The 22,650-nt window shown below is 39.5% G+C and overlaps 1 protein-coding gene across 1 annotated transcript; it reads left to right on the plus strand.

The window, feature by feature from the left end:
• The first annotated feature begins 5,144 nt into the window (after nucleotides 1–5,144).
• On the plus strand, nucleotides 5,145–18,431 carry LOC122760233. The gene is made up of 14 exons (XM_044015314.1): nucleotides 5,145–5,325; nucleotides 6,972–7,235; nucleotides 7,387–7,490; nucleotides 7,575–7,844; nucleotides 7,989–8,082; nucleotides 8,246–8,313; nucleotides 8,552–8,782; nucleotides 8,892–8,933; nucleotides 9,050–9,169; nucleotides 9,283–9,339; nucleotides 9,429–9,470; nucleotides 9,675–9,716; nucleotides 9,948–10,010; nucleotides 10,148–18,431. Exons 2-14 carry the CDS (start codon nucleotides 7,103–7,105, stop codon nucleotides 17,723–17,725), a joined length of 8,844 nt encoding a protein of 2,947 aa, XP_043871249.1. The 5' UTR covers nucleotides 5,145–5,325; nucleotides 6,972–7,102; the 3' UTR covers nucleotides 17,726–18,431.
• The last annotated feature ends 4,219 nt before the right edge of the window (nucleotides 18,432–22,650 follow it).

The raw sequence follows: 22,650 nt of genomic DNA on the forward strand, positions 1-22,650 counted from the left end.
TGAAAGGTGTGTCCGTAAACGTGTTCAGGGACGTTCCTCACATATCAAGTTTTGTGAAGATTGGAAAATGTTAGACTTGACTTCCTGTTTCGGGAGTTCTACTTCCTGTAGGGAGGTTATCCTTTACAGCACATATGTCAGAATCAAGGCCCGTGAATGAGTTATGTCTGGCCCACGGGATGATTTTTAATTACTATTAAAACCGGCTTGCACTATTATGTGCCCTCAGCACCATAATACTACACATCCCAAGATGCACTGTGAGTGCGATCCCGTGTCATCCTTCATGAACAGCATCACAGTCACAGTGGAAAACTAAACATTGCTGTCATTTTTCATCTCCCTCTCCCCCAAATAGACAAATAGAAAAGTAGACGGTGAAAACAGGGTTTTCAAGACAGGTGGGAGGCAGAATAATGTTCACCGAAGTAAAAGGAAAGCCTGTGTGTCTTGTGTGTGGAGACAGTGTGTCGTTATGAAAGAATATAACTTAAGAAGGCACTATGAAACATGCAACTGTTTTGCACTTTTCAAGTTTGCACTAACTTCTAATTTTATTATAAAAGACAGACATTGGTGAGGATCAGAGCAGCACACTGATTTGTTTTGTAACATGCTGTTTCATTTTTGCATTTATCTTGCCATTGAGCTTTGAAGGAAAATAACATTTTGCTGTTTACCTGTTAAAAAGAAGACGGAAAAACGTTTTCAATTTGTTACTGAAAGAGCCTTGAGAAAATATTGCAACTGATTTTATTTATATTTTGCTTAATTTAATTTAATTTAATTTAATTTAATTTAATTTAATTTAATTTAATGATTGAGTGCAATATAGGCTGTGGTATTGGTATTGGTTCAATATGTGCAGTAATTGCAAGTTTTAATAAATATTTAACCCTCCACCTGTACCATTTTTTTATTTTGGCCCCCTGTGTATTTGACTTTGGCATTACTGCTTTACAGACATGTTCCGGACGGGTCTGAGGTCTCACGTATCAAGTTTCAAGTGGATACAACAATCCCAATTAGAGCAGCATGAGAAACTGTAAATGTTAGATTTGATAGATTTGTAGGCAAATGCCTCCATCATGTGGCGAACAATGGTTACTGCATGAACAAACCACTCAGTTGAGGGAATCCTTTGCATTTTTGCCAGGCAACACCATTTAACGATTTGTTATCATATTCAGCAAGCATCATCTACCATGTGTTTTACATGTTTTCATTCATTTTGAGTATGATACAATGAAATTTGTTAAAGTTATAAGGGAAATTGTGAAATTGTATTTTCTGTTACCACCAGAAGGCGCTGTTTTCAAAATGTACAGTTTTTGCATAAGCATCTTCAGCAAGATCCCATCATCGATCGTCACAAGTTTGGTTAAGATCTGACCTTCCATCGCAAAGTTATAAGAGTTTGTTGTTGTAGCGAAATACCAGACGTCATATTGTCTGCCGTCAACAGGGGGCACTGTTTTTGAAAGTGAATATTTTCATATAGGCATCTTCAGGAATTAAATATCATCAATCCTAGCAAGTTTGATTCAGATTGGAATAGTATTCGCAAAGTGGTAGCTGTTTGTTTTTTGTCGCAAATATCTGACTTTGCAGTTTTGTCACTGTTGAACAATTTGTTATCATATTAGGCACGCATCATCTACCATGTGTTTTGAATGTTTTCCCAAATTTTGAGTTTGATACAAGGAAATTTGTTAAAGTTATAAGGGAAATTGTGAACTTGTACTTTCTGTTACCACCAGGTGGCGCTGTTTCCAAAATTTACAGTTTTTGCATAGGCATCTTCAGCAAAAGCCCATCATTGATCATCACAAGTTTGGTTAAGATCTGACCTTCAATCGCAAAGTTATAAGAGTTTGTTGTGTGTTGCGAAATACCAGACTTCCTAGTGTTTGCCACCACCAGGAGGCGATGTTTTCAAAATTTACAGTTTTTGCATAGACATCTTTAGCAAGGGCCCATCATCGATTGTCACTTGTTTGGTTAATATCTGACCTTCCATGGCAAAGTTATAAGAGATTGTTGTGTGTTGCGAGGAATCGTGATTTTCGCCAACTTTCCTGACCTTCTTCTTGTTCGCCGTGATACTTAATGAAAAGATTTTGATACCTTTGGATCCTCAACTTGTTCACAGTGACCTCACAAAGTTTCAAGGTGATCCCATGAAAGCTCTATGACAAGTGCGTTCACATACCATTGGTGCGAAATGGCCAAAATCTGCAAAAAATGTACTTTCAATCCAAAATGGCGGCTTTCCTGTTCGTTTTAGAGGTTCGGCTACGCTGACTTTTTTGACCGTCTGGACCTAACGAACGCGTGAGTACCAAGTTTCGTGCATGTACATTCAACGTGCTCCTCAGGAGGACAAGTTTTACGGGTTGTAAGAGTTTTGCCTTTTGTTGTGAAAAATATGAATGAACACCAACTTTGGCGCCCCCTATCTCGTACACCGAGCGACATTTTAAAAAGCTTTCAGTAACTTATGCTCGGCAACTTGTTCACAGTGACCTCACTAATTTTCAAGGTGATCGCACAAAAACTCTAGGACAAGTTCATTCAAATATCAGGTGTCATAGTGGCTGCTGTCACAAGGGGGCGCTGTTTTTGTAAGTGAATATTTTCATATAGGTGTCTTCGGGGCAGGACTATCATCAATCCTAGCAAGTTTGGTTCAGATTAGACTCAGTTTCGCAAAGTTGTAGCAGTTTGTTTTTTTGTCACAAATATCTGACTTTGCAGTGTTGCTATGGCAACACCGTTGAACCATTTGTTATCATAATAAGCACGCATCATCTTTCATGTGTTTTAAATGTTGTCACAAATTTTGAGTTTGATACGATTAAATATGTAAAAGTTATTACCGAAATTGTGTATTTGTTGTATTTTCTGTTACCACAAGGAGGCGCTGTGCTAAAAATGTACAGTTTTTCCACAGACTTCTTCAGCAATGGTCCATCATCAACCCTAGGTAATTTGGTTGGGAAGTGACCTTCTATCGCAAAGTTATAAGAGTTTTGTTGCCTGTGGCGAAAAATAAAAATTTTCACCAACTTTGCCGGCCCCTTTCTCGTACACCATGATACTTATTAAAAAGTTTTTAGCAACTTTAGATCCTCAACTTGTCCAAAGTGACCTCACCAAGTTTGAACGTGATCCCATGTAAGCTCTAGGACAAGTTCGTTCAAATACCGATGGTGCGATATGGCCAAAATCGGCAAAAAATGAATTTTCAATCCAAGATGGCGGCTTTCCTGTTCGTTTTAGAGCATAGGCTACGCTGACTTTTTTGACCGTCCCGACCTAAGGAACGCGTGTACCAAGTTTCGTGCATGTACATTAAACGTGCTCCTCAGGCCCACAAGTTTTAGGGGGTGGAGCAGTTATTTGCCCCGCCCACTTTCATTTTTTAACGCACATTCCCCGAAACAGTAATAAACGTAAATTTACACCAGGTCTGATGCGCTTGCAAAAATTGGTGAGTTTTGGGGCATGTTCAGGTTCTCTAAAACGCGATTTACTTTGGTGAAGAGGAAGAAGAAGAAGAAGAAGAACTAGTACCGCAAGCGGTAATCAACGGGTTCGAGCTTGACGGCTCGCGGGTTTCCCTGCGCCAACGTCGCCGTGCGAGTCCTCTAGCTCATCTTCCGTACATTCACCGCTTGCAATAATAGTTATTTTCAGCTTGGACTATTTTCAGCGTCCATGTGCTAAGTTAGAGGGCACTTCCTGTTTAGTGAAAGGTGTGTCCGTAAACATGTTCAGGGACGGTCCTTTGACTCACATATCAAGTTTTGTGAAGATTGGACAATGTTAGACTTGACTTCCTGTTTTGGGAGTTCTATTCCTGTAGGTAGGTTATCCTTTACAGCACATATGTCAGAGTCAAGGCCTGTGAATGAGTTATCTCTGGCCCACGGGATGATATTTAATTACTGCTAAAACCGGCTTGCACTATTATGTGCCCTCAGCACCATAATACTACAAATCCCAAGATGCACTGCGAGTGCATTGGCGCGTAGTGAGTGCCCGCAAGCGAGCGCGATCCCGTGTCATCCTTCATGAACTGCATCACAGTTACAGTGGAGGACTAAACATCGCCGTCAATTTTCATCTCTTCTCCCCCAAATAGGCAAATAGAAAGGTAGACGCTAAAAACATGGGGTTTCAAGACAGGTGGGAGGCAGAATAATGTAGTGTGTCATTGTTGGTGTGGTGGTTCAGTCTGGTGCTGAATGAGCTGATTGAGGATGATGTGTTCAGAGAGTTTCTGAATCATTAGCATCACAGTCTATGCTTTATATACAAAGCTGTGTCTTTCACACATTATTCAAGCACGTCAGCTTTGCCATTGTTCCCTTTACCTGTGAGCCGCCCTGCACATCAGTTTGGTTTGTTATTCATATGTACAGCAGATGGTCACATGCTCCTGTTACAGCTAGTAATGCAGTGTTCTGACTGAACACAAGTTTCAATGTGCGTAACATTGTTTTAAAACAACAATACTGAGCTAGTTAATAATAATGTAGCCATAATGTTTTGAAACGCACAGTGGACTATTGAATACAGTGTCCAGCATGATAAAACTCCAACTTTTTGTGGGCCAATCAGAATCAGAATACTTTATTTTCCTTGGGTGAAATTTTTTTGTCGTCTAAATGCTCCATGCAAAGAAAAATAGTTATACAGCAGTGGAAACAAGGCATAAGATAAGGATATAAATAAACATGTAAATAGGCAATGAGATGGAATGGAATAAAATATTAAATAAAATAATACAATAATCAAGTAGACAATCTGGAAATGGAAACAATATACAAATATTAAGCAACGAAGTGAGAATGAGTATAGTTTGTTTTGTTTTATAGATAACCATAGGAGTCTGATCATCAAGTAGTTGCTGGTTTTGTTTTGGCAGGTCACGAATGAAAACCATGCTAAAGTAAAGGAATTGGAAAATTATTTTCTTATTTTCACATTTGGAGAAAAAAAAGTCATGACAATAAATGCTACAGACTGGAAATGACTTACACTTGTGTTCAATTCTTGGTGCATTTTAACCACGCCCCTTTTCTCCTATCTTGTCTGTGATTGGTCTATTACCACGCCTGTCAGGTAAAACTCAGCTCTGTTAGGACTGTGCCCTTCAGTTGTGTAGTTTCTGCACAGCACGTGGTTCTACTTGGCCTTGGCTTTCAGTGGACTGCACTTGAGCGAATTTCATCTTTTTCAAAGTCTCTTCAACGGTTGAAAGGTCTTTCTTCTTTGTGTGTACTGGACTTCATCAGCAGAACCAGCGGATAATTCTAGGTAAGTGCTGTTGGCATATCAGTTCACATAGCTCTTTGTTTACATGGCCAATTAATAGATTAATTTAAAAGAATGTTACCACTGTTTTTGCTTACCTTGTCTTTGTTTGCATCTAGCATGGCTCTAGAAAAGGTTAACATGTTAGATGCAGTTTGTCTTTATACGCGGTTAAAAGCAGATGGGAGTAATTTAAATAAGTCTCATGATTTGTTTCACAAATACAGTTTGTGGGATGTGTGTTTTTTTCGGTTTTTATGTTTGAACAATATTTTTGTGGTGTGCGCATGGATGTATTTTAAGCTCTGCATAGAGCATAGCCCTTGGGCAGGGGCAGTGCTGTTACCCATCATGCCCAAGTTTCATTTGAGTCCACCACAGTCACACACCAAAAGAACTAGTTATTCCATTCCACAGCTGTAGACTTTTCTATAGCCCACAAGCGAGGATCTCGTGTGTGACAATCTGTTTTTAAGGCGTAGCATTACGTCTGAAACTTATTTTGACAATTGGTAGTCATGTAATCATGATGTCACATGCGTTTTTTTCTGGGTTAGTTGTCCTGGAAACATGAAGCTCTGCCAGTGCTGTGTTGTTGGGTCAGGGTGAAAACAACGACCAGAAATCAAAACAACATATTTCTGTATACCACCAGGATGTGTGAAAACACTCATTCTGGCTGTAACTGTTGTTTAGTCCTAAATTTATACTAAGTTTATTAAAAATAGTATATTATGGCTGTAAATGAGTAAGTACAGTTGGTCCAGTAAACCAGCAGATTCATGATCATATTATTAGGAATAATAAGAACGTGTACAAGGTGAAACCGTGTGGGACTGTGGTTGTTTGATTGTTTGTGTGAGAATTTCGCAAAACTGTATTGACTGTGTTTGGGGGTGTGTCAGATAAGTGTTGGGAATTGCTTTAAAAGTAGACAAAGCTCGTCTACTTTTAAATGGTGTGTGTAGAGATAGGTTCTGCTTGTTGAGCTGAATGAGGATGATGTGTTCAGGGAGTTACCAAATTATTAGCATCACAGTCAATGCTTCATAGACAAAGCTGTGTCATTCACACATTATTAAAGCACATCAGCTTTGTCATTGTTCCCTTTTCCTTTGACCAATTATGCTTAAGGCCCTTAACAGTTTAGCAATGGACCTGCACATTAGGCGGGTTTGTTATTCATATTGCTCCCCTTACAGCTTATAAAACGAGCATCTGATTGAATACAGGTTTGGATATGTGTAACATTTGCATTTTAAAACAACAATACTGAGTTACCTAGCTAATGATAATCAAGTCACATAACGTTTTGAAACACACAGTGGCTTATTACAGCATGAGATAAATATTTTGGAATCCCTGGAAACACTCACTCTGGGTACTGCACCTAGGCAGTAGCCAATTAAATTTTACTGTTATTTAGTCCTATATTTATTGTAAGCTTTATAACCATAAATTATTATTAAAGTACAGTTGATATAGTAATCCAACACAGTTATGATCATATTATGAGGAACAATAACAACATGCTGGAAGTGTAACATTCTGTAACTGTGTGTTTGAGTGCTTGTATGGGAATCTCACAAAAGGGAGTGTTGTTGTAATTGTGCTTTTTACAATCGTATGTTTTTGGTTTTTTTTTACAGTGGATTGAATTTCCAGGCACGTCACAAAGTTACAGAGGAACAGGAATTGGTTTAAATTATTGTGTTCATTTAATACAACTGTTTTCTGGTGTATATTTTACTGTTTCTGTGTGAGTTTTTGTATTTGTAAGATGCCTCGCCTGAAGAAACACAACCGTTCCATCGCGGCTAAGAAGAGCATGGAGGAACGCCTGGCAGCAGTGGTGGCATCTGCGCCTCTGGTCCCCACCACTTGCTTCCCACCACCAACACGTGGTCCCTCACGTATGTGTTCACCTGTTTTCCATGAAGTGTTATTTTTAAATTCTTTGGAGAGTGCATGTGGTCATTTTCAGTGTCTTTAATGTATTTTGTACGTGCACAATGTATTTGGGCGATGTGTTCTTCTATTTTAATGATTTGTCTTTTTAACTAGGTCGTGGTACTGGTCTTCGCCACCGTGTGAGCACCTGGCCAGTTTCACCCCTGACTGGCAGGAGTCACAAGATGATCATCCCAGCCGAGTCACCTGACAAGAAGGTATTGATTTTGAATTTACAAACATAATTATTTGTGTGAGGCATAGTTATTAATGTTCTTAATAAATCTTTTCTTTTGTTATAGTTTGTTCTTTTTGTCGGTGATTCCCACCTGCGTGCCATTGTTGATGGCCATGTGAAGATTTCGCACAAGCTGCTTTCTTTTGGTCTCATGTCAACGCCAGGGGCTGACGCCAAGGACCTGAGGACTGAGATGGTGCGTGCAGTCCTGCCCAGGACCCCTGACCTTGTTTGTGTTCTTGCACCCAGCAACAACTTGACTAGGGGGACATTGGATCAGGCTGCAGTGGACTTTGAGGAGCTTCTCACCAGTGCCTTGTCTCGGTGGCCGAAGGCAAGATTATTTTAATATGTTTACGTCTTTCCAATGATAATGAATGTGGCTTTATAGGCTGTTGTAGATAATTTCTTTTTATTTCAATGCATGTTTGTGATTATTATATTGCTTGTTTTTAAATAATGTTATGTGTTGTTATAGCTGTTTGTCCTGGACTTCCCTCCACGCCGGACTGTGGATCAGGACCTGCAGGAACTTTTTCGCCAAGAATTTCACCGTGTGGCTGCACGCAAGGGTATGGCCTCGAAAATATTTAGTTCAGTCTAATTGAAGTTGCATGTGTCATTGGCTTCTATGGCAAATGGAGAAAGATCATTTCTGTCACATTCAGCATGTTTTAAATTAATATGATGCAAATGTTTGGGTTTTTTTTAAATCATGTGTCTTTGTTTGTTTAGGTGTGAGGTACTACTCTATCGCAGAGTTTTTTCCTCTCAGCCAGCGTGACCTGTGGAGTTGGGATGGGGTAAGTGGAAATGATTTGTTTATTGTCCTTTCTTACGTTGACAAATATACTACAGGTTTTTTTTTAGACTTTGTTAAAGCACTGTATAAATGAAATGTGTTATTATTATTATTATTATTATTATCATTATTAAGAAGTTGATCTGACAAAGTTTGTTTAGCAGGTTAGCAACAGTATTGACATTGCTGTTAATTTGAGTTTTAATTTTTAATTTGAGTTTGATCGCATAATTTTGCAGGTTCACCTGAGCGATGGATCTGGGATGAGGACACTGGTGACATTGCTATGCGACAAATCCAGTCAGGAGCTAGAGATGGCTGTTGCACAGGAGGAGTCGCGTAGCATGTTGCCAGCTGTTCCTGCTCCTGCTCCTCGTCCGGCTCCGAGGTTGGTTGTGGTTGGAGAGGCTCGCTCTCCACGTCCGTTGCACAACCCATTGGATTGGAAGGTGGTTGAACCACGCAGGACGGTAAATGAGTTGCACACTTTGTGTTTTAGGAGAAACAGAACCATTTCCAAGCAATTCACTGCACAAATGGTCAAAATGTACATGTATAATATGATATTTTTCATTACAGGGGAGCAGCTCGCCCCCTAAGGGAGTGAAGGTTCAGCTCAGGGTATGTTTTGTTTTTTAATTCACCTTTTGATATTTATGTTTATTGATTGATGTATCTATCTGTATGTTTTCTCAATAGAAGATGTTACTAAATGTTTTTCTTTTTTGTCTCACAAGGATTGTTCCATCCCTCTCACTCCTGTTTGGTTCAGCCCACCAATGTTGGAGATGATGGACAGTGTCCGCCCGGGCAATCTTGATCGGAAGGAGCCCAGTACTTCTGCCAAGGGACCAATGGTAATGTGCATGCTTGTTTATTAGCCAATGATTCCATTTTGAAAAATGAACTGTCAAGACTGCTTATTATCCAAAGTTGTTGCTTTGTAATCATTTAGTTTTTCTTCATTTAGGTGGTCAAGCGTCATAGGAGCCCTTTTGCTCCAAAGAAGAGCTGTGGGAAACAGAAGGTTTGAGAAGTTGTATTTGTTTTCTAGTGTTTGGCATTAAATTGTGTAAGAACATGGAATTAATTTGTTTGTTTGTTTTTTTTTCTAAGGTGAAGGTGGAGGAGTGGCCTGAACTTCCCAAGGCTGTGTCAGTAAGTGGACATTCTGTGAAAGTTATATAATTTCATGAATGGATTATGCAACACCTTGTTATTTTGAATGTCATTTTTAAGTTGGAAGAGCTGTGGGAACCAGACGGTTGAGCGTGTTACATTTTCTTTCAGGTGTTGGGCAGTAAATCGTGGAAGAGCATGCAGTTAATGTGTTTGCTGTGTTCTTTTTTGTTTTTGTCTAAGGTGGAGGTGGGGGATTGGCCTGGAGTGCCCAAGGCTGTGGAGGTAAGGGCAGATTGTGTGAAATGTATATAAATGTATTTTGCTCTTAAATAAGTTAAAACAAATTTTACTGTTTGTATTAGTAGTCGATGGTCAAGATTGAGTTGCATATGCAAATGATGAATTTCCAATATTTGATTCCCTGAAAAGTATCACAAGTCCAGGCTGTTATAAATGTACAAATACAGCTGCGTTACAATGTGTAAAAAGATTGATTTGTTTTTTTTTCATCAGGAGGTCCCTGTGGAGCGTCCCCGCAGACGCATTGTCTTCAAGAAGAGGCGTACTTCTCAGCAGGTTTGTCATTATTTAGATTATGATTTTATAAAGAATTTAGTTAGTGTTGATAGTGCTCAAACATTCTGGCAGTTGTAACATAGTGAGGAAGTTATTGTGAAGTAATGTGTGAGTCTAACATTCAGTGTGTTTTGTAGCAGGGTGCAGCTGCAGATGTTGTGGAGGTGATAAGTGGACCATCACCTGTGACCATTGAAGACTGTCCCCTTCTGCACAGCTCCCCAGACCTCATCCAAAGTAAGGTCGCTGCGAATGTTTATGCTTTGCCGGTAACGTTTGATGCTGGGTCTGTTAGTTCATGTGAAGAGGAGATCATAGTGGTCTCTGATACAGACAGTGAGGGTTCCATTTCTTTTGGGTGGACTGATACTTTCCCACTAGCCCAAGGTTCAGGGTCTGTTGGGGCAGGTGTAGATGAGGTCACAGTGATCTCTGATACAGACAGTGAGGGTTCCATTTCTTTTGGGTGCTTTGATACTGTGCCGCGAAGTTTTGGGGTGCGTTCTGTGAGGGGATCTTTTCATCAGGGGGATCAGCGTTTTAAATATAGAGGTGTACAGTGTATGGCAGTAAGTTTGGCTGCCATGGCTATGCATAAGACCAAGAGTGTGTTTTCTTGGCAAACGAGACATCTGGACAAGGCTGTTGTTTGTGGTGACAAGATCTACACATCTTTGCGTGACAATAACTTGATTTGTGGTGGTCACACTATCCCGTGTATTCCAGAGTTACCAAAGCAGTTAGATAAAGATGGCCATAGTTATGATTTTGAGTATGGTGACTTTGTGACTGGAGATGTCAATGTGGTTGATGGGGAGTTTATTGATGCAGGTGTGTGCACAACTCTCAAGGACGGTTTGGAAAAGATGTGTATGGAATATGACACATGCTTTTTCACATTGTTATCCCGTACTTGTGGGATTATTAGGGAAGGGGAACGGTTTGCTGTTGTTGACTCTCATGCACGCAGTGCAGATGGGATGGTGCATCCCAACGGAAAGAGTGTTGTTGTGTATTTTAGTAGTCTTGAACACTTGATTCAGCATGTTAGCTGTTTTGCTGCAGGATTCAGAGGGACACAGAAGTTGTTTGAGATTGCTGGTGTTTGTGTCACTGTGAAAGTAGATGGTGGTGCTAGCCAGTCATCTTCAGGGAAGATTGGTGCAAAGCGCAAGGCTACTACAATGCCTACTCGTACTTCAAAGAGGGTTAAAAGGAGTGACCCAATTGATTCAGATGTAGCATTTGTTAGTGAGGTTACAGTTAAGGAGTTGGTGTTTAACCCTGTTCGTAATGATGTCGCTCGAACTTTATGTGACAAATTACATGTTGAGTCAGAGAAAGTCGACGATGTGTTTTCAATAGTTGGTGTGTTGGGGGCTCCGTGCAAAAAGGACATAATAGTTGGTGATGGCAACTGTTTTTTTAGATCAGTCAGTCAAGCTGTGTGTGGTTCACAAAAGAATCACAGGAAAATTAGATTAGCTGTAGTTAAACAATTAGAAGGTAATGCTGTAGCCTATGAGAGCATTTTGAGAAGTGAGTTCTCGTCAGTGTCAGAATATGTCATCAAATCAAGGATGCGTTATGTCGGCAGTTGGGCGACAGAGGTTGAGATTCAAGCAGCAGCAGATTGTTTAGGAGTTTCTATTTTCACTTACATTGGTGATCGCTGGCTTGAATATAGTTGTAAGAATAGCCAATTTTCCAGTCAGGCAGTGTACTTAGAACATGTCAATGGTAACCACTATGAGACTGTTGTTTGTGTTCATCAGCCACAGTCACAGTTTTGTTATGGTTACTGCAAAGTAGGTGAGGCTACAACAGGCTACAATCTTAGACATCACTGTGATGTAGAGGTAGAGACAACTGCCACAAACACAAACTATTGTTTTTCAAAGTATTTGAAAAAGAAAGTTTTCTATCAAAATACAATTAAATATAAAGAAAATGTGTTACAGAAGCTGAAACGTCAAGAAAGGTCTAAACGTAGATATCATGAAGATGCAATGGTTAGATACAAATGTAATCAGAGTAGTGTACAAAAGTACAAACAAAATGTTAGGCATAGGGAGATGGTTAAAGCAGATAGCAAAATCAAATATAAGCAAGATGTTAGGCACAGGGAGGTGGTTAAAACAGGTAGCAAAATAAAATACAAGCAAGATGTTAGGCACAGGGAGATGGTTAAAGCCTTTAGCATAAAAAAATATAAGCAAGATATTCATCACAGGGAGATGGTTAAAACAGTGAGTAAAATGAAGTATAAGCAAGATGTTGAGCATAGAGAGAGTTTGAAAGCCAAAAGCAAAGTACAATATACAAGTGATTTAACACATAGACAGAAAAAAAAAGAGCTGAGCAAAAAGAAGTATCATAGTGATCCAGAGATCCAGTTGTGTGTTAAAGCAGTCAACAAAGTGAAAAAGCAGCAGTTAAAAAACAAGGCAGCAGATTTTGATTTTATAATACAGCAATTTTTGTGTAAAGTTAAAGATGGACCAGATTTTGTGTGCTGTGTGTGTCAAAGGTTGTTGTTTCAATATCAGGTTTTGAGCTGTAAAAGAAGCAATTATAATAACAGTGACGACATGGCGTTAATTGCAGACAAATGTATTTCAGATAAATATTTGCATACATGCAATGAGATTTGTGTAAGTCCATGCCAGTTGTTACAGTCACCTAGAGGTCAGTTGTGGATTTGTCGTACGTGTCATTCCAAAATAAATAATAAACAAATTCCTCCTGAGTGTGTTGTTAATAATTTAGATGTTCATGATGTTCCTCCTGAATTGGCTTGTTTGAACAGTTTAGAGCAACATTTGATAGCGTTGCACATTCCATTTATGAAAGTGTTGGCATTGCCTAAAGGAGGACAAAACGGTGTTCATGGACCAGTGACGTGTGTCCCAGCAAATATTGTGGAGACAAATAATTTGCTTCCTCGCTCAAACATGGAGGGGTCATTGTTGCGCGTGAAACTCAAGCGTAAGCTAACGTATAAAGGACATTATGAGTATCAGTATGTTGATACAATGCGTATAAGGCAGGCTTTGTCGTATTTGAAACAGAATAACATGTACTATAAAGATGTTGATTTTAATGAAGACTGGCTGAATGACTTTTGTCGCGAACAAGAGAATGAGAGTGTAGAACAGGATAGTGATGTTTGTGTTGGAAAGGATGAAACACCTGCCAAGGTGGATGAAGGTGAGGATGAACTGTTGCATGACAGGCAGCAACATTGTATGTTTCAAGACACTTGTCTCATGCCTGTAGATATTGGTCAGGAAACACTTGATCAGTATTATGAGGGTGTTTTTAATGTGGCTCCAGCAGAAGGTAACAGTCCTGTGAAGTTACTTTCTAATCGTGAAAATGAAGCTAAATGTTTTCCAGTGTTGTTTCCACACGGACATTCTGTGTTTCATGACAATAGAGAGCATCGGTTGACATTGTCGCGCTATTTCAATAACCGCATTCTTCATGCTGATGGCAGGTTTGCTCAGAATGTGGAGTATATATTTTTTGCACAGTACATGTCAGAGTTGGAGCAGGTTGTGTCGAATGTATCTATAGCTTTGAGGAAAGGCAAAGGAAGTCATGTTCCTAAAAGAGTTAGAGATGTGGTGAATAATGAGGAGTCTTTAAGGAAGTTGTTAGAGTTTGATGATGGTTATCGTTTCCTTAAGCCTATTAGAGGCACTCCTTCATTTTGGCAGGCAGCGCAGCGTGATTTACTTGCATGTGTGCGTCAGCTTGGTGTACCCACTTGGTTTTGTTCATTTTCTGCAGCAGACATGCGCTGGACAAACTTACTCGGTAGTATTTTGAAACAGGAAGGGAGAAAACAGACAGCTGAGGAGTTACAGTGGGCAGACAAATGTGAGTTGTTGCGTCGTAATCCTGTAACTGCAGCTAGAATGTTTGATTTTCGATGGCATTGTTTTTTGAGGGAAGTCCTTATGTCTCCCTCAAACCCAATAGGTAAAATTAAGGACTATTTTTATCGTATTGAATTTCAGCAGCGCGGGTCTCCACATGTACATTGCCTGTTTTGGATTGAGAATGCTCCCTTAATTGACCAAAACTCAGATGAAGAGGTAGTTGAGTTTATTGACCAATATGTAACAAGTGAACTACCCTCTGATGATGAAACATTATTGGACATTGTGTCATCTGTGCAGGTGCATTCAAAGCGCCATTCTAAAACATGTAAAAAGAAAAACACAGTGTGCCGTTTTAATTTTCCGAGGCCAGCATCTGCACAAACATTTATTAGTCGTGTTAAAGTTGATGAGGAGATAGAAAAATGTAATTGTGAAAAAACTGATTCAACAGAGACTGTGTGCCTTAAATGTAAAGAGCGTGATTTTGAAGAAAGGAAGGCGCGTAAAGTAAGGGCTCATGAAATTTTGGCAAAAATTAAGGAAGCACTGTCGGATGAAAATCAGACCTTTGATACAGTGGAGCAGTTGTTTGAAACTTTAAATGTAACTCAGGAAGCATTTGAAGATGCATTCAATCGAACGACTACAGGTACCAAAGTAGTGTTAAAGAGGCAGGTGAAAGAGGCTTGGGTTAATCAGTATAATAAGCAACTTTTGAAGTGTTGGAATGCAAACTTGGACATTCAGTATGTGGTGGATGCCTATGCATGTGTTGTGTATATCATTTCATACATTTCAAAGGCAGAAAAGGAAATGGGGTTGTTATTATCAAATGCCCAAAGGGAAGCAGCTAAAGATGGTAATGTTAGTGCTAAAGAGGCTCTAAAAAAACTAGGTGGTGTTTATTTACACAACAGGGATGTGTGTGCTCAGGAAGCAGTTTATAGGTTGACTCATATGCATTTGAAGGAGTGTTCTAGGAAGGTCATGTTTTTACCAACAGGGGAGAATGTAGTAAAGATGAGTTTGCCTTTAAATGTGTTAAAACAAAGGGCAGCTACAAATGATATTAACACAGAAGAGATGTGGATGACCAGTTTGGTTGACAGGTATAAGAACAGGCCCAATGATAGCATATTTAATGACATGTGTATTGCAACATTTGCTTCAGAGTATCGGGTATTAAGTAAAAACGAAAACTGTAAAACAAAAATTGCGTTGAGCAACAATTGTGGTTTTGTCACAAAGAGAGTCAGAACAGAACCTGCTGTAGTGCGTTATGCTCGGTTCTCAGTAACAAAAAATCCAGAATTGTTTCATTTGAGTAGATTACAGTTGTTCATGCCATATCGTGTTGATGAGCAGTTAAAACCAGAGGGTTTTGAAACATTCCAACAGTTTTATAACAATGGTAATGTTGTGTTGTGTGACGGATCTGTACAACAAGTAAAAACAGTGGTTGATGATAATAGGAGCAGGTTTGAAGTTGATGCAGACATGTTAGACGATATTCAAAATAGGATTAATTTAGATGGTGTGGAAGAAGATGCGTGGTGTCAATTGTGTCCAGAACAGGAGTTGGAACGTTTAGAGGCTGTGGAGGAAATGGCAGAGAGACAGGAAGCAGAGGTCGATCAGCAGGAGCATATTCCAGATTTAGCTGTTAATCGTGAACTGGTACAACATTTGGAAAAAATGAACAATGTAATGTGTAGGAGTGATGGCTTGTCATTGGTTAGGTCTTTGAATGATACACAGATTCGTGTTTTTTATCAAACTCGGCAGTGGTGTTTAGATAAGTGTTCAGGGAAAAATCCACCTCCTCTACATGTCTTTATTACAGGTGGTGCTGGAACTGGTAAAAGTCATTTAATCAAAGCTATTCAGTATGAGTCAATGAGGTTATTATCACCGTTGTGCAGTAATCCTGACAATGTGAGTGTTTTAATAACTGCACCAACAGGTATTGCTGCATACAATCTGAATGCAGCAACAATTCACCACACATTCAGTATTGGAGTTGATGTACGCTTACCGTACAGTCCACTAGGTGAAGAAAAGATCAATTCTCTCCGTGCAAAGTTCACTGATTTGCAAATTTTGATCATAGATGAAATCTCAATGGTAAATGCCAATCTTTTGGCATATATTCACGGTAGATTACGGCAAATGAAACAGAGTGGTAACCTCCCATTTGGAAACATTTGTGTCATTGCTGTCGGAGATTTTTACCAGTTACCTCCAGTAAGAGGAAAACCCCTGTATGTGGAGGATTTGAATATTGACTTGTGGTCTTTGTTTTCAGTTGTGCATTTAACAGAAGTAATCAGGCAGAAAGACAGTGCGTTTGCGGAATTGTTGAACAGGGTTAGGATTCATAGCAAAGGGACACCAATGTTAAGAAGTGATGTTGACACTTTAAAACATTGTGAAAATGGTGAAGTCAGCTCAGCTTTACACATTTATGCGACAAATCAACAAGTCAATGCACATAATATTCAGCGTTTGTATGATGTGTGTCGTGACTATGTCACTATTGAAGCTCAGGATTTTCAGAACAACAGGAGAACAGGGAAGTTGGAGTTAATTCAAGGCCATCATGCTAAAGCTAAGAATACTTATTTGGCTGAACAGTTGTTAATAGGTGAGGGTGCACGTGTGATGTTGTGCCAAAATGTTGATGTGAGTGATGGCCTGGTGAATGGAGCTTGTGGTGTTGTAACACGTATTGTCAAATCAGAGCGTGTTCAGTTTCCAATAAAGGTTTATGTTAAATTTGATGATGAGAATGTAGGTGCAGAGAGGAGACGACAATCACCAAGTGTTTCAGCTGATGTAGCAGGTTCTACAGCTATTGCTCCAGAGGAGGAGAGAGCTTGTAAGAAAGGTGGTTTGAGACGTCAATACCCACTTAAGTTAGCATGGGCGTGTACAATACACAAAGTTCAGGGCATCACAGTAAATAATGTTGTTGTTTGTTTTGACAAGATATTTGCAGCTGGACAGGCGTATGTTGCTCTAAGTCGAGTCAGGAGTTTGTCAGGTTTGATTATTGAACAGTTTGACGAGAAGAAGATTTATTGTAGGGGTGACATTAAAGATGCAATCCAAACAATGTCTCCATTCTTAGTTGATAATTTATTAGGGCAGCAATTGAGGGCAAGCAGGTTTGGTGTTTTTTTGATGAATGTGCAGGGATTGACTCGACATGTGCCAGATTTGGTGTTGTGTACACAGCAGTTACAGCTGAACTGTATTGCTGTCACTGAGACATGGCTAGCAGCAGATTTTTCAATGGAATCAATAAATATTGAGGGTTATAGTTTTTATGGTTGTTCACGCAGTTCATCTTACAGTAGTGATGACCCCAGACTAGTTACATTAAAAGATCAACTACATGGTGGTGTTGGCATTTATATTGCACCAAACACAGAATTTGAGATACAAGAAGTTCCTCCTTTTAATTTGGAGTGCATAGTGTCCAAATTTACTTCACATAATCTAGTTATTGCAGTTATATATCGACCACCATGTTATCCCATGACATTATTTAAGAAAAATTTAGGCAACTTTCTTGATTGGCTGGATTCAGTAAATGGAACCATTGCAGTCATGGGAGACTTTAATGATGATATTTTGAAATCATCAGCAACTTGTCCACTTTTAACAGCGAAAGGATATATGCAAATTGTAACAAAAGCAACAACAGAGAAGGGCACTTTAATTGATCACATTTACGTTAAAAGAGCAGATAATGGGGCAGAATCATTAGTGCTGCCTACATACTTTAGTGATCATGAGGCAGTCTTATGTTTATTGAAGTGATAGCAGTATGTGCCTCCACATTGCGGGCGCTTGACCCAAAACGACAACTGGAATAATCAATGTTTTAGTTGTTTTCAGTCCTTTGATGAATAGTTTGTGGGCATGTGTTACTACATTATGAATTTAAATGTGTGAAATGTATGAGATGTCTTATGGCTGTATATGAAATTGCTGTTGTACTTGTTGTATGTAATGTGTCATTGCTGTTTATGAAATTGCTGTTGTATTTGTGGTATGAAATGTGTTATTGCTGTACATGAATTGCTGTTGTGTTTTTTGTATAAAATGTGTTAATACACTATGAAATTGCTGTTGTATTGATATTGTTGTTAGTGTAATGATATTGTTGTTTTTACCTATTTAATTACCTATTTGTTTTGCTGTGCAGATACCGGTGTATTCTGGGTTGTATGTTGTGATTGTGTATAAATTTATTTGAATTTGTATTTATGTCACATCATGAAGACAATGTAATAAAACAATTATGTTACTGTTTGAATAAATGACATATATGTCCAACTTAGCAACACTGTCATGCATTTGCTGTTTGTCTATGTATGTCTATGTCTCTCTCTCTTCTTTCTACCCTGCTCCTCCATTATAACTTTGTCTTCCCCTCTTTTTGCCCCCCCACTTCTCCCCTGTAACCTCTTTCACTTTTCCACCCCAACCATTCAAGGCAGATGGCTGCACATGTTTGATTCTGGTTCTGTCTGAGATATCTTCTTGTTCTTAAACTTTTTAAACAGTGGAGTTCTCTCCACTGTTGCTCAATGTGTGAACTGTTGGAATTCTCTACCATGTGTATTACACTTACTGAAGTATTAAGTATGTCAGAAATAATGGCTATTTTTATTTTGCAATCTAAATAAAAGTTTGTTAAATTGTACTCCTTTCAATTTCCTGGTTGTTTTTTTTTGGCTATGTCATGTGAGCTGCAGTTGTAAAGTTGTCCTAATGCATACATTTTCTTGAAGTGTAGTAAAATCAGTGTTCTGCATGTTTGTGTTGCAAAAGTGTTTTTATATTCATATTTCATACATGATAATTATGCACACTCAACATAAGAGCGTTATATTAAATGAGTTTGGTACAATCTGTTATGTCAAACAGATGTACTGAAGTCTTAAGCCTTTGCTCAATATCCCCAGCAGCAAAGTCAGAGTGACTTCCTGTTGGGTGAAAGGTGTGTCCGTAAACGTGTTCATGGACAGTCCCTTGACTCACATATCAAGGTTTGTGCATATCAGACAATGTTAGACTTTACTTCCTGTTTCGGGCGTGTCTACTTCCTGTGGAGAGGTCACGTTTTACAGACATGTTCAGGGCGAGTCTGAGGTCTCACATATCAAGTTTCAAGTGGATACAACAATCCCAATTAGAGCAACATGAGAAACTGTAAATGTTAGATTTGATAGATTTGTAGGCAAATGCCTCCATCATGTGGCGAACAAAGGTTACTGCACTGACGAACCACTCAGTAGAATGGGTCCTGTGCAGTGTTCTTATGTCAACACCGTTGAACGATTTGTTATCATATTCAGCAAGCATCATCTACCATGTGTTTTACATGTTTTCATTCATTTTGAGTATGATACAATGAAATTTGTTAAAGTTATAAGGGAAATTGTGAAATTGTATTTTCTGTTACCACCAGAGGGCGCTGTTTTCAAAATGTACAGTTTTTGCATAAGCATCTTCAGCAAGATCCCATCATCGAATCGTCACGAGTTTGGTTAAGATCTGACCTTCCATCGCAAAGTTATAAGAGTTTGTTGTTGTAGCGAAATACCAGACGTCATATTGTCTACCGTCAACAGGGGGCAATGTTTTCAAAATTTACAGTTTTTGCATAGACATCTTTAGCCAGGGCCCATCATCGATTGTCACTTGTTTGGTTAATATCTGACCTTCCATGGAAAAGTTATAAGAGATTGTTGTGTGTTGCGAGGAATCGTGATTTTCGCCAACTTTCCTGACCTTCTTCTTGTTCGCCGTGATACTTAATGAAAAGATTTTGATACCTTTGGATCCTCAACTTGTCCACAGTGACCTCACAAAGTTTGAAGGTGATCCCATGAAAGCTCTATGACAAGTGCGTTCACATACCATTGGTGCGAAATGGCCAAAATCTGCAAAAAATGTACTTTCAATCCAAGATGGCGGCTTTCCTGTTCGTTTTAGAGCTTCGGCTACGCTGACTTTTTTGACGGTCTGGACCTAAGGAACGCGTGAGTACCAAGTTTCGTGCATGTACATTCAACGTGCTCCTCAGGAGGACAAGTTTTACGGGTTGTAAGAGTTTCACCTTTTGTTGTGAAAAATATGAATGAACACCAACTTTGGCGCCCCCTATCTCGTACACCGAGCGATATTTTAAAAAGCTTTCAGGAACTTATGCTCGGCAACTTGTTCACAGTGACCTCACTAACTTTCAAGGTGATCGCATAAAAATTCTAGGATTAGTTCATTCAAATATCAGGTGTCATAGTGTCTGCTGTCACCAGGGGGCGCTGTTTTTGAAAGTGAATATTTTCATATAGGCGTCTTCAGGGCCAGACTATCATCAATCCAAGCAAGTTTGGTTCAGATCGGACTCGGATTCGTAAAGTTGTAGCAGTTTGTTTTTTGTCACAAATATCTGACTTTGCAGTGTTGCTGTGGCAACACCGTTGAACGATTTGTTATCATATTAAGCACGCATCATCGAACATGTGTTTTAAATGTTTTCCCAAATTTTGAGTTTGATACGATTAACTCTGTAAAAGTAATAACCGAAATTGTTTTTTTTTGTATATTTTGTTACCACAAGGAGGCACTGTGCTCAAAATTTACGTTTTTTTCACAGACTTCTTCAGCAATGGTCCATCATCAACCCTAGGTAATTTGGTTGGGATGTGACCTTCTATCGCAAAGTTATAAGAGTTTTGTTGCCTGTGGCGAAACATTAAAATTTTCACCAACTTTGCCGGCCCCTTACTCTTACGCCATAATACCTATTGAAAAGATTTTGATACCTTTGGATCCTCAACTTGTCCAAAGTGACCTCACCAAGTTTGAAGGTGATCCCATGAAAGATCTAGGACAAATCTGTTCAAATATCATTGGTGTGAAATGGCCAAAATCAGCAAAGCATTTACTTTCAATCCAAGATGGCGGCTTTCCTGTTAGTTTTAGAGCATAGGCTACGCTGACTTTTTTGACCGGCCCGACCTAAGGAACACGTGTACCAAGTTTCGTGCATGTACATTAAACGTGCTCCTCAGGACCACAAGTTTTAGGGGGTGGAGCAGGTTTTTGGCCCGTCCACTTTCACCAGGGGGCGCTGATTTTGACATGAAATATTTTCACATAGGTTTGTTCAGGGCCAGACTATCAACAATCCTAGCAAGTTTGGTTCAGATTGGACCAGGATTGGCAAAGTTGTAACAGTTTTTTTTTTTAGTATTTTCTACCACCACCAGGAGGCGCTGTTTTCAAAATGTATTGTTTTCGGCAATATAGTGGCCTTCAGCAACTACCCATTATCAAACATAGGAAGTTTGGTTGGGATTGGATCTTCCATCGCAAAGTTATAAGAGTTTCGCTTTTTGTTGTGAAAAATAGGAATTTACACCCACTTTGGCGCCCCCTATCTCGTACACCATAAGACATTTTAAAAAACTTTTGATAACTTAAGTTCCTCAACTGGTTCACAGTGACCTGACCGAGTTTAAAGGTGATCGCACAAGAACTCTCGGATTTATTCATTCAAATACCAGAGGTCATATTGTCTCCGTCACCAGGGGGTGCTGTTTTTGAAAGTGAATATTATCATATAGACGTCTTCAGGGCCGGACTATCATCAATCCTAGCAAGTTTGGTTCAGATTGGACTAGGATTCGCGAAGTTGTAGCAGTTTGTTTTTTTGTCGCAAAAATCCGACTTTGCATCATTACCATGGCAACATCATGTAACTCTACGCCATCATATTGAGCACGCATAGTCTACCTTGTGTTTAGGGTGATTTTTACCAATTTTGAGTTTGATACGATAATCTCTGTAAAAGTTATTCCCGAAATTGTAAAAGTAACTTTTTTTTTTAGATTTTCTGCCACCACCAGGAGGCGATGTTTACAAACTTGACAGTTTTTGCATAGCCATCTTCAGCAAGGGCCCATCATCGATCGCCACAAGTTTGGTTACGATCGGACCTTCCATCACAAAGTTATAAGAGTTTCGTTGCGTGTAGCGAGAAATTACAAATTTTCGCCAACTTTGCCGGCCCTTTTCTCGTACACCATGCGACATTTCAACTAACCATAAGCATCGTTAGATCCCCAACTTGTCCACAGTGACCTCACCAAGTTTGAACAGGATCCCATGTAAGCTCTAGGACAAGTTCGTTCACATACCATTGCTGCAAAATGGCCAAAATAGGCCAAAAATGGCTGTTCAACCCAAGATGGCGGCCTTCCTGTAGGACTTACAGCGGCGCTAGCACGGACTTTTTGGACCGTCCTGACATGCTTAACACGTGTACCAATTTTCGTGCATGTACGTGAAACACGAGAAAAATCGGCCTGATGAAAGCTGTTTTTCATTTTCGTAAGCCCCGCCCACTTTCAATTTTGAACGCAGTGTCCCCGAACTACTATCAGACGTAAATTTACACCAGGTTTGATGCCCTCGCAAAAATTGGTGAGTTTTCGTGTATGGGAAAGGCCTCAAAAAGGCGATTCATTTAGAGGAATAATAATAATAATAATAAGAACTAGTACCGCAAGCGGTAATCAACGGGTTCGAGCTTGACGGCTCGCGGGTCTCCCTGCGCCCACCTCGCCGTGCGAGACGTCTAGCTCATCTTCCGTTCATTCACCGCTTGCGGCAGTAGTAATTTTCAGCTTAGACTATTTTCAGCGTCCATGTGCTAAGTTAGATGGCAC

Source organism: Solea senegalensis, unplaced genomic scaffold, assembly GCF_019176455.1.
Source record: "Solea senegalensis isolate Sse05_10M unplaced genomic scaffold, IFAPA_SoseM_1 scf7180000013243, whole genome shotgun sequence".
NCBI lineage: Eukaryota > Metazoa > Chordata > Actinopteri > Pleuronectiformes > Soleidae > Solea > Solea senegalensis.

Bases quoted from the DNA above. Each gene is read 5' to 3' on its own strand.
- LOC122760233 (XM_044015314.1), top strand. From the start codon at position 7,103: ATGCCTCGCCTGAAGAAACACAACCGTTCCATCGCGGCTAAGAAGAGC. The intron at 9,717-9,947 runs GTAAGGGCAGAT...TTTTTTCATCAG, and splicing joins GAGTGCCCAAGGCTGTGGAG to GAGGTCCCTGTGGAGCGTCC. The intron at 10,011-10,147 runs GTTTGTCATTAT...TGTGTTTTGTAG, and splicing joins AGAGGCGTACTTCTCAGCAG to CAGGGTGCAGCTGCAGATGT.